Source organism: Lepisosteus oculatus, chromosome 14, assembly GCF_040954835.1.
Source record: "Lepisosteus oculatus isolate fLepOcu1 chromosome 14, fLepOcu1.hap2, whole genome shotgun sequence".
Taxonomy (NCBI): Eukaryota; Metazoa; Chordata; class Actinopteri; order Semionotiformes; family Lepisosteidae; genus Lepisosteus; species Lepisosteus oculatus.
The window spans coordinates 51,781,931-51,797,538 of record NC_090709.1 but is presented as its reverse complement, the minus strand read 5'-3'; the positions used below and the strand labels follow the sequence as shown (position 1 = coordinate 51,797,538).

Sequence of the window (15,608 nt, the reverse complement as noted above, 5' to 3'; positions counted from 1 at the left end):
GACATTTACTGTAAATCTTTCTACGACCGACCAACGGACTACGAGTGCCCCTGTCAGTCAACCTATCACGTACCGCGGTATTTTGCGTCATCGCGCGTCACAATGCGCGACGCCGTAGCCAATTACCTCCGGTATGTGTCTGTACTGCGCACTTTGAATGGCTGCATCTGTACCTTCCAATCACTGATGTCGCTCTCCCTAAACCTTAACGTGATGTTTTGCAGATGTGCAGTGTGCCTTTACTCCTGTATTAAAAACGACCTCTGTTGTCGGGCGGAGTTGAAGGAGAACTAACTGCACAGAAAAATTATGTAACGATAAAATGTTTCTACACTTCAGAATGTCCCTTTAAATCCCTGCTCACACACGTCGGTGTGGGGAGCGGGCAGGTAGAGAGCTTTTCCAGAAACTCATGATGTTTCTCATGGGGTGTTACCTGCAGTAGTATCTCTCTCCACGCCTTTGGAAAGAAAAGAGTGGCTCCAGTGCAGGGTAAGGTCAGAACAGCTGGTGTGATTGTCTTAGAAAACAAGAAATTAAAATCAACAGGGAAATTGAACAATACAGAAATCAGAGCAGTATACAATAGGAAGCAAGCAAACAAAATGCTCAGCAAAATCGTAGTTGAGTAAATTGGTGTAAAAAAATATTTGTAAGCAAAGGAGAGCCCGTGCTGCGTGTGAAACACATCAATAGTTCAGCATTTCTGAAACGTTTAATTGAATTGACAAAGAAATCCTCTCCTTAAACTTCAAAAAAGGATTATCTGTGGAGCCAGCAGGCGTAACACTGCAGTTGCCCGTTTCTCACAGGTGTTTGAAGTTGTGGATAACATTTAGTTAAACCTAATAACTGGTTGGGCCACCCTTAGAAGCAACAACTGCAATCAAGCGTTTGCGATAACTGGCAATGAGTCTTTTACAATGCTGTGGAGGAATTTTGGCCCACTCATCTTTGCAGAATTGTTGTAATTCAGCCACATTGGAGGGTTTTCGAGCCTTAACCGCTTTTTTAAGGTCATGCCACAACATCTCAATCGGATTCAGGTCAGGACTTTGACTAGGCCACTCCAAAGTCTTCATTTTGTTTTTCTTAAGCCATTCAGAGGTGGACTTGCTGGTGTGTTTTGAACTTGAACTTGAACTTTATTGCCATATGTAACCGGTACTGGTACAATGGAATTCTTACTTACAGAAAGTCTCTCGATTGTAAAACAAGTGTAAAAAACAAGACAAAGTGCAAACAGTGCATCAAGACAATGTACAAACAAACAATAGACAATGTGCAAGTAAACATGTAGACAGTTTGAATGTAAACAATACAGACGTGTAAACAATGACTGGAGATGTGCAATAGATAAGAAATCATAAAGAGGTAGATGGTGATGGTGTAGGTGTGGTCCGAGGGGGATGGCTAAATTTGTTCGCCAGTCTCACTGCTTGTGGATAGAAGCTATTGAAGAATCTAGTGTTAAGTGTCCGTATGCTCTCATATCTCTTGCCTGAGGGCAGTGGGGTGAAGAGCTCATGCCCGGGGTGGTGAATGTCCTCTGTGATGGCCAGAATTCTACCACGGCAGCGGTCCTCATAGAGCTGTTTAATCTCGTTGAGACCGCAGCCGATGATCTTCTGGGCCATATTGACCATTCTCTGTAGTGCCTTTCTTTCTCGCGAAGAGGTGTTACCATACCACACAGTGATCCCGTTGGTGAGGATGCTCTCGATGGTGCAGCACTAGAAGTTCACCAACACATGTATTGGCATCCCCCATCACTTGAGGCACCTCAAGAAATAAAGGCGCTGCTGAGCCTTCTTCATGATAGAGTCAGTGTTCACAGTCCAGGTTAGATCTTTAGAGATGTGAATTCCCAAAAACCTAAAACTGGTGACTGTTTCCACTTCCGTTCTATCAATACTGAGTGGGCTGTGAGTGTATGGCCTGTGTCTCCGAAAGTCCACTATTAGCTCTTTCATTTTCTTTATGTTCAAGTCCAGGTTATTGCTATGACACCACCTAAGCAGCTGTACAACTTCATCCCTGTAAGTGGACTTGTCATCATCACTGATCAGTCCTATTATAGTGGTGTCATCGGCAAACTTAATGATGCGGTTGTTGCTGTGTCTTGCTGTGCAGTCGTGAGTAAATAGGGAGTACAACCTTAGACTCAGACAGCAGCCTTGTGGGGGTCCAGTGCTCAGGGTGAGTGGTGTTGATGTTTTATTGCCTATCCGCACCACCTGTGGTCTCTTGATAAGAAAGTCCAGCAGCCAGTTGCAGACAGAGTTGCACAGACCTAATCCCCTGAGCTTTGTCACCAGTTGACTGGGTATGATGGAATTGAATGCTGAACCGTAGTCCACAAACAGTATTCTCACATACAAGTTCTTAGTGTCCAAGTGTTCCAAGGTTGTATGCAGAGCCAGGGAGACAGCATCATCCACTGATCTGTTGTTCTGGTAGGCGAACTGCAAGGGGTCCAGGGACTCTGTGAGGGAGGAGTTGATGTGTGACAACACCAGCTTCTCCAGGCATTTCATCACCACAGATGTTAATGCTACTGGGCAGTAATCATTCTGGCATGTCACTTTTGTCTTTTTGGGTTTGGAACAATAGTGTTTTTTTAAAGCAGGTGGGGACCATGGACTGTGACACGGAGGAGTTAAAGATGTCCGTAAACACTGTGGTCAGCTGGGCTGCACATGTCCTCAGGACGTGATGTGGTATCCCATCAGGCCCTTCAGCCTTACGGATTTTCACCCTGCTCAGAGTCTTCTGCACGTCCTGCTCTGAGAGTTTCAGAACAAACTCGCCCTGCACACTTGGGGTCTTCTCAGCATTGCCCGTGTTCAGAGCATCAAAGTGGGCATAGAAGTTTGCCCGCTTTGGATCATTGTCCTGCTGCAGAACCCAAGTGCGCTTCAGCTTGAGGTCACGAACAGATGGCCGGACATTCTCCTTCAGGATTTTTTGGTAGACAGCAGAATTCATGGTTCCATTAACCACAGCAAGTCTTCCAGGTCCTGATGCAGCAAAACAGCCCCAGACCATCACACTACCACCACCATATTTTACTGTTGGTATGATGTTCCTTTTCTGAAATGCTGTGTTACTTTTACGCCAGATGTAATGGGACACACACCTTCCAAAAAGTTCAACTTTTGTCTCGTCAGTCCACAGAGTATTTTCCCAAAAGTCTTGGGGATCATCAAGATGTTTTCCGGCTCATCAGTGGTTTTCGTCTTGGAATTCTGCCATGCAGGTCATTTTTGCCCAGTCTCTTTCTTATGGTGGAGTCGTGAACACTGACCTTAACTGAGGCAAGTGAAGCCTGCAGTTCTTTGGATGTTGTTGTGGGGTTTTTTGTGACCTCTTGGATGAGTCTTCGCTGTGCTCTTGGGGTAATTTTGGTCTTTAGAAATGGGTTTATAAACTTTTCCAGACTGATAAGTCTCAATCACTTTTTCACACAGGGCCATGTAGGTTTGGATTTTTTTTTCCCTTAATAATAAAAACCTTCATTTAAAAACTGCATTTTGTGTTTACTTGTGTTATCTTTGTCTAATATTTCAATTTGTTTGATGATCTAAAACTTTCAGTGACAAACATGCAAAAAAAATAAGAAATCAGGAAGGGGGCAAACACTTTTTCATACAGCTGGCTCTGTGGCGCAATGGAGAGCGTGTTGGACTTCTAGGCCTTGATAGAATGAAGTCATTCAAAGGTTGTGGGTTTGAGTCCCACCAGAATCATGTATCATTTTTATTGAACCTTTCGAAATCCTCTAGGGATTGGTGTTGATCAAGTCAAATACAAGACTTCTTAAGAGTCCACAGTTGAAAATGAACCAGCAGCCACATGAAAGAAATTAGCACTGGACTGTGATCACATCACTCCTGTCCTGGAGTCCTTGCACTGGCTTCCTGTCAACTTCATAATCCTCAAGCTCAGCTATAAGGCTCTCCATGGCTTGGCACCTCAGTACCTGTCTGGGTTATCGCCCTACTCCCCACCTCACAACCTTCGCTCTTCTAATTGTGTTTTCCTATCTGTCCCCCAGTCCATCTGGACTACACTCTATGGGTGACAGGGCCTTCTCCTGTTTTAACCCAAAGCTCTGGATCATTATCCCCAAGGATATCAGTCACCTTCTCTAAACTCCTTCAAATCCAGACTCAAAACCCTCTTCTTTAGAAGAGCCTTTAATGAACTATTCTCTACCCCTCTGTTCCTACTGTATTTAACACCACCATCTATTGTCTCCTCTAACTGTGTATTCTCATCCTGCTTATCTTGTGTATTTTTTTAACTTTATTGTTGTCATTCTGTAAAGTGCTTTGAAAAGCCACCTTTAAAAGCGCTATATAATGTAAAGATTATTATTATTATTAATAATGAACAGTGCATTTAACACTGAGCACATGCGGTCCTTCTTTGCAAAGGATTGCAAAGGTTGGGAATTAGCTTTTCACTAGTGTTGTTGAAGACCGTATCCTGGCTGTGTTGCAGGAAATGTCAGGATGCCATCACCGGATCAAGGAGAGGATCAGGGTTTTGGGAAGTCTTTTTGATGCCTGACACTGTGTGTTTCCTGGTTGTAACGGGTGTCATTCTGGACCTAAACAACAGAGAAAACCATTGAAATCGCTGAACTGCCTAGCGGACACTTTGTCGCCTTCTTCTGACCTGTAATTAATGTGATTCTCTGAAAACGTGGCACGTTGTATCTGTGCTACCTTTATGGAGGGTGACCACACTCATAAGGATCATAGATTCGATCACAAGCATCTAAAAACGAGAATGAGAAAATGACATCACGCTATAAGGCTGAATGGCACAAATTCTCCTGTTCCTTCTGCAGCAAATGTGAGTTTTTTTGCTTCTTAACACTGAGATAGTTGGAGATATTTGACAGCTGTGGGATTCCAACTCAACCCTCAAAGAGACTGGAGCTTTAATCCAGCTCTAAACTAAAAACTGGGTGACTTGTAAGGGCTGGTAGGAGAGGAAAAGAATAAATGCTTCTTTTTTGGTCTTTAGCTACTAAAAGAAAGGAAAAAAAAATTTGATTATTATTTATTCACCAGTTGTTTTGATCAAATCATTGTAACGCAGTGCCATATTAAGGTATAATAGTACATGAACGTCATGTCTGAGTTGATGATGGCAGCTGAGTATCGCTGGAGGACAGTTCATCATGAGTGGGTAAGCCTACATAATGAGGGAGAAGAGATCGGCCTCTCTGATGCAGAGTCCAGTGACACTAACCTTCTGTCCTACTGTTCTCTGCTAATGTAGAGGGTGAATGTTTATTTAAGTGAATTTAAGGTTTCATTCTTGTAAAATATTTCCGAGCACTTTTTTTGTTGCTGAAAATTAATCTTGTGCATTTGAATTAATTCCGATATTGTCACCTAATTCTATACATTGTTTCATCAGACTAGAACTTTTATAGGAGCTCAATTGCATTTATGAATTGCATAGTGATAGTATTTCTTTCCGTTTAAATACTTCAGTCAAAAATGTAGAGAAGGTGCTCCTGTTTTCACCATTATAAGAACTGTGATGCACCAGTAATATTTACTCTCACAAAAGTATTGTAATTGTATTGTTCTGTTCTGTAACAATCTTGAGTGACTCAAACCTTCTGTTTTACTGCACTACACTTCTCCAGAGGCCAGTTCAGAACACAAGGATCCTCAGTCAAACAAACACTGCAATCGCTTGATAAAAGCCATTCCTCATCCTTTCTCTTAGTATTGGTGCAACTTTTGTATGCAAAGAAGGCGATTTGACAATGAAAGGTGCAATCATCTTAAAGAGAGTCTTCATGAAGGCATGCACTGCTTAAGGCACATGAAGCTGAATCCGTGAGCTGATTGACACAAAACAATGTCACTTCACATTATCCACAAAGCTGTTTTGCTTGTCTGACCACCTCTTCATACTTTACAGTGAGCGCATATATTTCAGTTTCTTCTTTTGTATTTTCCTTACTATTTTACTGTCCCTTTCCCCCATGTGGAGATGTATCCACTGCCAAAACTGCTGTCTGATTATTTAAATTATCTGTAAAACTGTTACATGACTTCATCTAATTGTAAATTTATAAGACAGTCTGTGAGACATTTGTGAGAGTAGCTGAATCCCAGGGCTGGTGTGGAATCACACACAGACAGGTCTTCTGTGTGATCTGAGTCCCACTGCCCAGAGCTACAGACTGGTCAAATGGTCACTATTGTAGACACGACCATCGGACCATCGGCTACAAATAATCAATATACTGATCATAGTGTCACTACTGGTGTTTATTACATAAATACTATATATAAATAATAAGATAATTCCACACTCATGTGTGTTATAAAACGTTTATAAACATTTTGGGAGGCTGACATACAGTAAAGAAAGTAATACTGAAGGGCTGGAAGTCCTGGAAAGCGTTAATAGAACCTTCTTGCTTTCCACCTGAAACAGAGCCCACAACTGCCAGATCAGTGACCCCTGAGCCCAGTTCACAGAGAGGAGAACCAGGAGCTCTTTTATGTATCTAAGAGGGCTGGGAGGAAGGATAAAAGGGGGAGATGTGACATGAGTCCAGGCTGTTCTGTCTGATATTGTTCATGTAGCAGCACTGATTGTCTGAATATCTTCTGGTTCTGGATTGTGAGGATAGAGAGCAGTACAGAGTTGAGATCCTGTCTGAGTGTGAGCCCGGCTGTGAATCTGACTGAGAAGAGAATAATGATTTTTTATTCTGCCTGAGAATTTTCCTGAGAATTTTTCCTGAGAATGTTTCTTCTTTTCCAAGTGGTGTTACATCCCCTTCAGATACTCTACACAGACTGCCAGAGAGAAGAGGAGAGAGAGATGGACAGATAAGAGCACACACAGCAAGAGACACCTATTTCTTTTCTGGAACAAGTTGTTTCTGAACTTCAAGAAATTCATACAACTTCTGAAAGATAAAATACAAATCTTGCTTCTCAGGACAGAAGAAATGCTGCAAAAAAATGCCAGTGATTTGTGAAAAGCAACGGGAATGTGTCCCTGTGCAGCTGTTAAACAAAGGGCTGGTGGGTCAAACGCACTCAGGGACGCGGTTCAGATTGTGATGATGTAAACATAATCTCCGCTAAAAATTGAAGGGATTTCTTCGCAAACCCTCTTGAATGTTGCAGGAAATCTTCGTGTTTTACTTGTGTGCAACTACAACAAGTAAACAATTAAGTACCTAAGTCAATGTCCAAGAAAACCATCTTCACGTGTGGAATTTTTCTTTAACTGGCTGTTGGGAGAATTCATTTATACACCCGTTGTATCCTTAGCAAAAATATTTTAAAATTAGAACACAGATTTGTTGTAGAACTTGACAATCCTTGACAATCATTAAATGAGCATTATACAAATGTGCGTTGATATTTTTAATATGTACCTTAATTGTAATATATATATAATTGCTTTGATATGGATGTTCATTTGAAGGAATTGAGGAAACTATGAAGGATCGCAGAACAACCAAAGATACATTTGGGCATCTGCTATTGGTAAAGATGAAAGAGTATCGTAAGTGTGAGGCTTGCATACACACGAGAGAAAAATCAGTTCTAATGCACTTCATTAAACTGATGGTGTGCTTATCAATCGTGCATGAAAAATACATAGCAGAGGATGGTTTCGATCCATCGACCTCTGGGTTATGGGCCCAGCACGCTTCTGCTGCACCACTCTGCTGACGGCTGTCGTAGTGTGATTCAACACAACTTCTCCATCTTTGCTTTCTAAAAGTGCGCCCGAGATGAAAAGTTTCAACGGCAAATGCAGACGTCACTTTGAGCACTTGGTCTTTTATAGTACGAATCATCACACGCTGCTCTACATGGGCGTGTCTTCAAGATCGTTGAGAACCAAACCTTCTGCTTTCCGAGGCAACTGATTCTTTCCTTGTTAATTCACAAATCTTCAATGAGAATCAGTGAAACGAAAACCAAACACATGTACACACTCGCGTTCTAGCCTGAAAGAAAAATGATGGAAGCATTTGAGGAATAACAAGAGTAGTCTGAACAGCTCCAGTCTATCAACTGCTCTACAAAGTGATCGCTACTTCCACACCCAGTTTATAACACTGAAAATGATTCAGGAAGCACAGCAAAGTTCTAAAAGCAGTGGTTGAAAAGTGTCTAGATACATAAAATGACAACTTCTCAAAAGTAAAATCTTCAGCTTTTAAATATTGTCATCCATATATTTTCGTTTTTCTCTTTTTCGCATTACACGCTTTCGAGAAATAGACTGTCTTGTAATGAAGGCTGTATCTAAATTAAAATCGGGTTTATGACTTCTGCGTTTTTCAGCTTTCTTAGCGCTTGGGTCTCGATTCAGATATTGCAATGAAAGCAACAGGGGAGTAAGTTTTCCTTTTCTAAATCAAAGGTGATCTGCTCACAAGGAAGTATAAAAACGTCAGCGTTTACTTTTTGAAGACCGCAAATTGTCGAAACACTATTGCTTCATAAGCTAATAAGTAACGTTTCTGAGCACGCATTGTATTACTAATGCTGTTATTAATAAAAAAAAAGCTGAACTTCACATAATGGAATTTGGACGGCTCAAAGTAGTCTATTCCTTGTACAACTAACTTGCCTGCTGAGTAGAGTTTTAAGCAACGGCAGCAGATATAGCAGTAATAGCAACAGCGTAGAGTGTCACAACACTCTATGAAAGAATTGCGGCTTCAGATCGTTTTGTTCTGTTGAAGCTGCCTACAGGCTCCGAATTGTTGACATTGGCTGTGATCTTCTTTTTTCAGGTTTCATGAAATTCTTCACATATTTGAAATATTTCATTCGGGTTCGCCCAATACACGGTGCAAACCGTACCTGCAGCAGAATGCTGTGGCACATGAAGCCCTTTTGTTTGCCGGTTGTAAGGATTGAGATGCGTACTACAAATCGAGCAAGCAAAAAGAAAATTAAACAGGAGTCTTTTTTTGGATTGCTAATCCACTGTGCTCTGCTCGTCTAGGTTCAAATCCCATCCTTGTCATAGTTAAGGCCTGAGACGTGTGTGTTTTTTCTAAACGGTGTTTGCATTTGTTTCTTCTTTTACTCCTGTACTAGAGCAGTAATATTTCTAGCGGTGGAAGAACATGGTATCACATGCTGACAGCAGGAACACGTGGCCACAAGCTGCAGTACATTGGTTTTGGAACAGCAATAACTTTCCTGTGGAGACAGGTGCGCCGGTATTAATATAGCGCTTTCGAGCGGAAAGAGTTACAAGAACTGACTTAAACTTACCAGTTATGTTCAATAGCTAAAAACACAAAACCAACCTATTCAGTGTTGAATCTAAATAACAGAAGCCAATGCTGCCATCAAGGGAAAAAAATCCTGAGTTATGTAGTTTTGAGACTACATATCTGACTTTCAGTTTGAAGCGGTACAATGGATTCTAGGTCACATTCGTTCTTGATTCAGGATATATATGAGTGTGCTAATGGTTAGAACTGTTTACATGAGGTACAAACGGTAACATTTTCATTGCGAGAAGAAAGTCAGTCCGTGCGCATTTCTCAGCATGCACATTGTCAGGAAAACTAAACCCACAGTGCCAGCAAACCTTTCGATAGCCTGTAGGTACTGCCATTGCAAATGTAACAGGTTGTTCATACACACAAATGACATCGTTGCTATCTCGTAATTAGGAGATAATTTGGTATTTATTCATTAAGATTTTTTTCCTGGGTGGCAAAAATGCGCTTCCGCAATAAATCATAGACTCTGCTTTCAAAATAGCTGCACCAGGCACTTGGACACAGATAAACACAGGGATTTAAAATTCAGGAATATGAATGGTCAACTGCTTACAGTTGGGTTTTTACGTTTTCTTATTTAGCGATTTGTGTATCAATCTTTTAACAATTCATTAAAATGCTAACAACATGTAAAATAAAAACAACAGCACCGTTAAATGAAGGGGAGACAGGTAGTTTTTTTTTTTTTACAATCAGATTCCAATCTCTAATGCTGTGTGTGAGAGCTTAGGTAACTTTCCTTTTCTCACATTTTCTGACGACTATTCCAAAGGGGCACCCTGTCAACTCCTAATACTTTGTATGTTTGATTATTGTCGTTTTATTTAGAAAAAGTTCAATATTGATCATAACTTTAGAAAATTATGATCACGAATAAAAAAAGGGCTGAAGATGCGAGTCGCTCTTGAATCAGAGCTGGGTGACACGGGCTTCTGTTCTGATATGGTTGTACGAGAAGCAGGAGGAATCGCTTCTCTCCTATGGAGCATGAGCTGAATCAGGAGGGAGACATTTCGTATGCTCGTGCATATGTTAACGCATGACCTTCATCGTAAAACTAAATTAAAAACTAACATTAAGTTGTCAAAGACATTCATTTATATACGAACAAGAGACAGACATAGCAATGGTTCTACATTAACTTGTCCTACACTGATCAGACTAATTGAAATGTATGAAAGCCCGTTTCTGCCAGGGAGTTAAAAAACGCACTATGGTATCGCAGAATTCCGACTAAGTAACTCAAAATTGCGACTTGGTAACTCAGAACTCCGACTTTATATCTAAAATGTTCTTTAGCTCAGCTAGCAAGGCCTGGATTCAAGCCAATACATTGAGGCACGAGGGTGGGAGCGGCGAGGGCACAAGCCCTAGAACCCGAATCCGTTACAATAACAAAAAGACAGACAATGAAATATGGGCTATTTCGAAGTCGCAAATGTGAGATATAAAGTCAAAATTCTGAGTTTTTAGGTCGCAATTCTGAGATTCTAAGTCACAATTCTGAGATACCATAGTACGTTTTTTTTACTCCCTGGCGGAAACGGGCTTCCATTGGTTCTCAGTGCTGCGAAGCAAAAGCAATCTCTGAGAAATCAGACAAATTATTATCAGAACATGTCAAAAGCTGATCAGTATTTCTTTACTGGGAAGCAAATAAATGCTTGTATTACACATTTTAATATGACATGCATTTACACATGAAAATTAGTAAAATTATTTTCATTGCGGTACGTGTTGATAGAACAGCCCCCACGATAAAGGAAAGTGTGGACGGACGTGTCGCATGTTCCGTACTCTGTCTGACAGCGAGTTTAATACACTGTCCTTGGAAATTAGAAACGAATTGAACAATAAATTAATCTGAGCAAATTTTACACGTGTGGGTGATTTCATTCTGTCGAAATTACGTGGAACTCCTCTGCTGAGGTCAGATACACACGGGAAAGTGTTCAGGCGGCTTCACGGAGTCCCGCCTCAGACTGGAAGCAGGTTCTAATTAGACGCTGAGAACAATTCGGGTCTCTGTGTGTAATTGATTGTGTTGATTGAGCGGTAGTGCGACCATGTGTGTGGTAGCATAGTCCTGCTAGTATAAAAACCTAGTCACCGCGTTCACACTTTATGCTCTCTTGCTTCAACACAGTTTGGTGGTTTATGTGTCTTACTTCTGTAGCAGTTTAGCGGGACGTCAATTTGGCAATGCGCTCGTTTCTCTTTGTGCTGTGCCTGTGCGCAGGGGCCGGGCTCCCCGCACTGATCTCCGCCGGGCAGGCTGGCTGGGACTCTCGGGAATTAGCGCTCCAGGCCGACCTCCCGGCTCCTGAAGACGCAGCCCAGTCGGAGGATTTGAACCTGGCAGATGCGCCCTCCGAAGACCTGTCTGCAAGCGAGAACGACTCGCAGTCCTTGGCTCCCGACTTTCGCCGCCTTCCCGTGTCCAGAGACGCGTACTCGCCCTACTTCGACAAGGAGAAGATGAAGCCCGAAGCCGGCAGCCGCCCCTTACCCGCCTACATCAAGAGCGTCCTGTTTCCTCCCCAGCGAGGGCGGCAGCCGGCTCGCCCGGCCATCGGGGGCACCCGAGGAGTGGCTGTGTGGTGCGACTCCAGCAGGATGTACGTGAGGGTCAGTCGGCTCCTGTTCGGCTTCAGCTGTCGGCCATCGGAGGTGACCTTGGGCAACTGCAGCGTCAGCCGAACCACACGCAGTTACTTCTACTTCATCTACGGGCTTCACGAGTGCGGCACCGAGCGATCGGTAAACGGGTCTTCATCTACAGGCAGTGTATCGATGTGAGCTGTAGGGCCAGTGTCGGGGTTGCCTTTCCTGGGAATATCCCTTCCTCTGTGACCCTGCAGGTTGTCCAGGGCCGCCTGGTGTACTCCAACACTCTCCGCTATGCCCCGCCCTCTTCCAGTGCACCTGTGCATCGCTTCATTCCCTTCTCTGTGCCTGTCAAGTGCTCCTACAACAGGTAGGCAGGGCTCTGCTGCTGAGAAGCCGCTAGGAAAGTGTCCAGAAGCCCCTCATCCCCTCTGTCCTGCAGGTTCCACTACTCCTACAAGGTTGGCTATGTCCCCACGTGGGCCAGGAGAAGGACCTTCTTCAAGGACCTGAAGAACAAGCGCAGCTTTGTCCTGCTCACCACCACCTGTAAGCTCCTTGAGCGAGTGGCTCCACCTGCCTGCAGGGGGTGCTGTGTGCAGGTGTAATGCTGCCTCTCTCTCCAGCCCACTGGGTCCGGCTCTCTCCCAAGGATGAGTACTTCCTGGGTCAGCCCATGTACTTCCAGGCCACTGCCTACTTTGCCACAGCGGAGCAGAGGCTGTACATCCACTCGTGTTACGTAACGGAGAAACCAGACCAACACTCCCAGCCCCGTTTCCCCGTGATCGACAACTTGGGGTACGGCCCCTTCTGGGAGGGGAGGTGGGCAGGAGCCCTGAGAGCCTGCAGGGGTTCATCCTTGTCCTTGTCCCCAGGTGCATGGTGGACAGCAAGGCAGATGGCTGCCTGTCCAGGTTTGTCCCCTCCAAGCAGAAGGATGTGCTCCGCTTCACAATTGATGCCTTCCTCTTCCAGAAGAAGCTGTCCAGGAAGGTACTGCTCTCAAAGGCTGCTCAGCCTTCTTGCTCTACTGATCCATTGTCTGCTTTTTCATCCATGATCTAGATGTGAACCAGACTGTGGCAGCTGTAGTGCCTAGAGCTGCCAGCTTGCCTTCACTGATGGCAGAAGGTCCTTCTCTGTCCCTCTATTGGCCTTGATCCCTTAATGCTGTGACTTTCCCTCTTGCAGGATGAAGTGACTGAGCTGTACATGCACTGTGTCATGGCTGTGGCTCCTGCTAAAGCAACACCAGGGACCAAGTCCTGCACCTACAACAGGGAGGCTAAGAGGTACTTCTGCAAGGAGCCTGCTGAGGGTGCTCTGGGACATGCCAGGTGGAGGTCTCACCTGTCCTCCTCTCCTCCAGGTGGGAGGAGCTGTATGGTGACCATGAGGTCTGTGCCTGCTGTGAGTCCAGGTGTGCTGGCAGTTGGAATGAAGGTGGGTCTGGTTCTCTATCCCTTGTGGATGCATCTCTGCCCAAGAGACAACCATGCTTGGACAACTGAGGAATGATCCTGTGCTGGACAAAGGGACTGTTTAGATGAGTAGACTGTGGGTCTCTGGGTATAACGGATCCCTCACTCCTGGGTGCTGCTTGTCCACCGGTACCAGGAGCCTGGTGACCAGTAGTCGGGTGGCTGTGGCACCAGTAGAAGCTCCTCTGGATGTGGGAGCTGACTGGACTGAGGATGAGGAAGGAGACCCTCAGACCTCCAGTGAAGATGCAGAGAGCACCAGTGAGGATGTGGAGGGAGCAGATGACTTTGGAGATGTTGGCCAGTGGACAGGTAGGGTCTGGCAGGAGGAGCTCCTGTAGGGGTGGTGTCCTGCAGTGTAGCTGGATTGTTCTCCTTCCTCCCCAGGTGCCTGAATGAAGGCTCCAGCCTGGCCCTTGTGACTCTCCTGCCTCCACTTGCCTTGTAATGGCAACATCTCAATAAAGCTGTGAAAGACCCTTCTGTCTACCCTTGTTTCTTTATGGTTTATAGGTTTGAATGGGGTGGAGGAATTCAAGGGAAGTATTTGTGGGTGTTCCCCTTTCAAGAATGCTTCCCGTATTGCTGCCAATGAGGACTGAAAATGGCTGGAGTAATAAAGCGTTGTACTGGGGGAAGATAGCCGCACTATTCCTTGGGCAGGTCATAGTGACTTTTTTACTGGGGGAGAGACAGAGGTGTTCAATATACTGGCAGTCCTCCTGTTTCCTAGAGGGGTAGTGCTTATGGAGTGTCAGTTGCTACTGTAGTGCCCGGTAAGAGTGAGATCTGATGTCCTATTCTAGGCTGCACAAACTGACTAAAAGAAACACAAGGAAGGGATTGTCAACAGGGGCTTGGTGTAAAGTAGGCCTTCCCATCCTTAGCAGAGGAACAATACTGGTGCACAAACATCAGTGAATAATTGCGCAGTTAGAATCTTGGAGGTCTTGTCTTATGGGTGTTGGTTTCACAGTAGTGGTATTGGACAGTCATGGGGAAGTATTAGGATTGAGACTGGAGAACCCAGTACTTGACTGGGAAGGCGGGTGTTCACAACCACCTCTACCAGCAGCACAAACTGTGTAGATTGAGACTGAATGCTTACTACACAAAGCCTCTCCACTGTTTCAGTGTCCCGTGTCATGAATTTCAAGTGAATCCTAGTCTTCCTTTGTGCCTACCTATAATTTGCACAAATCCTGCTGGCCCACTAACACTGTCAATTCTTAGCCCTACTGCAGTGCCCTATTAAAGCTTCAAGGATTTAGGATAAACTATTTTATATAATGGTTCTGAAGGTAGCTTCTCAAAGCACTTGACAGAATTACAATAAGAATACACAGGATAAAACAATTCCAATAGACAGAGGAGACCATGGATGGTGGTACTAAGGAAAGTAGAAGCAGAGGGGTAAAGAATGGAACCAGTTCAGTAAAGGCTCTTCTACAGAAGAAGGTGTTGAGTCTGAATTTGAAGGAGTTTAGGGAAGCTGACTCTGCTATTCTTGGGCAGAGAGTTCCAGAGCCTGGGGGCATAACAGGAGAAGGCCCTGTCACCAATACAGTGTAGACGGGCTTGGGGGACAGTTAGGAGACCAGAATTAGAGTGAAGGTTATGAAGTGGGGAGTAGGGTGATAATAGATTAAACTGCAACTGAAATGTGAAGGCACGTTCTACAGTTTATGCAAGAAAGGGTAATGTTAGGCTTTTATGGGACGGGGGTAATGGCAGCACTTTTGAGGACTGTTGGTACAACAGCAGTGCTCAAGGATTCATTTCTAATATTGAGGACAATGGGTTATATACCCATCGTTATTACCAAAGGCTCAGAGACGTTTTGCTATATAAAAAGACTCCTTTCCACCACTAATTTATTCAGGTTTGGTTCATTTGGGTTTTATCGGTTAAACATTAAATATTGTATGTCAGTTTGTTGATGCCTGTGTATCACAGTGATCTGCACACACACCTTTGACTGAATATGGGCTGCCAAACCTCTCCAGCAAACTTATGTATCACGGTAGGTACACAAGAAGTTTATTTGTAATAACAGGGTTGTTGGTGCCAGTAGTCAGATTGGGTCAATTGCAAGGTAAGAACAGCATCGCATTAACTGGAGATGATCCAGAGATTAGCATGCAGCTCTGTACGCCAGATTAATACCGATTTGCAACTCGCTCGTCTGCTGACTTTAGTCC

The 15,608-nt window shown here is 44.0% G+C and overlaps 1 protein-coding gene, 1 long non-coding RNA gene and 1 other non-coding gene across 3 annotated transcripts; all 3 read left to right on the top strand.

Annotated features, from left to right (window-relative positions):
* The first annotated feature begins 3,656 nt into the window (after nt 1–3,656).
* trnar-ucu (transfer RNA arginine (anticodon UCU)) lies at nt 3,657–3,749 on the top strand. The gene is made up of 2 exons: nt 3,657–3,693; nt 3,714–3,749. It is a non-coding gene; the product is annotated as a tRNA-Arg (tRNA).
* A 7,697-nt stretch (nt 3,750–11,446) lies between these two features.
* Nucleotides 11,447–13,437, top strand: LOC138242654 (zona pellucida sperm-binding protein 3-like). Its single transcript, XM_069198207.1, has 7 exons — nt 11,447–12,076; nt 12,178–12,293; nt 12,366–12,472; nt 12,550–12,724; nt 12,802–12,919; nt 13,118–13,218; nt 13,296–13,437. The coding sequence occupies exons 1-7, from the start codon at nt 11,519–11,521 to the stop codon at nt 13,435–13,437; spliced, it is 1,317 nt and encodes a 438-aa protein (XP_069054308.1). The 5' UTR covers nt 11,447–11,518.
* Nucleotides 13,438–13,545: 108 nt separating this feature from the next.
* On the top strand, nt 13,546–13,886 carry LOC138242396 (uncharacterized). Its single transcript, XR_011191551.1, has 2 exons — nt 13,546–13,719; nt 13,795–13,886. It is a non-coding gene; the product is annotated as an uncharacterized lncRNA (long non-coding RNA).
* The last annotated feature ends 1,722 nt before the right edge of the window (nt 13,887–15,608 follow it).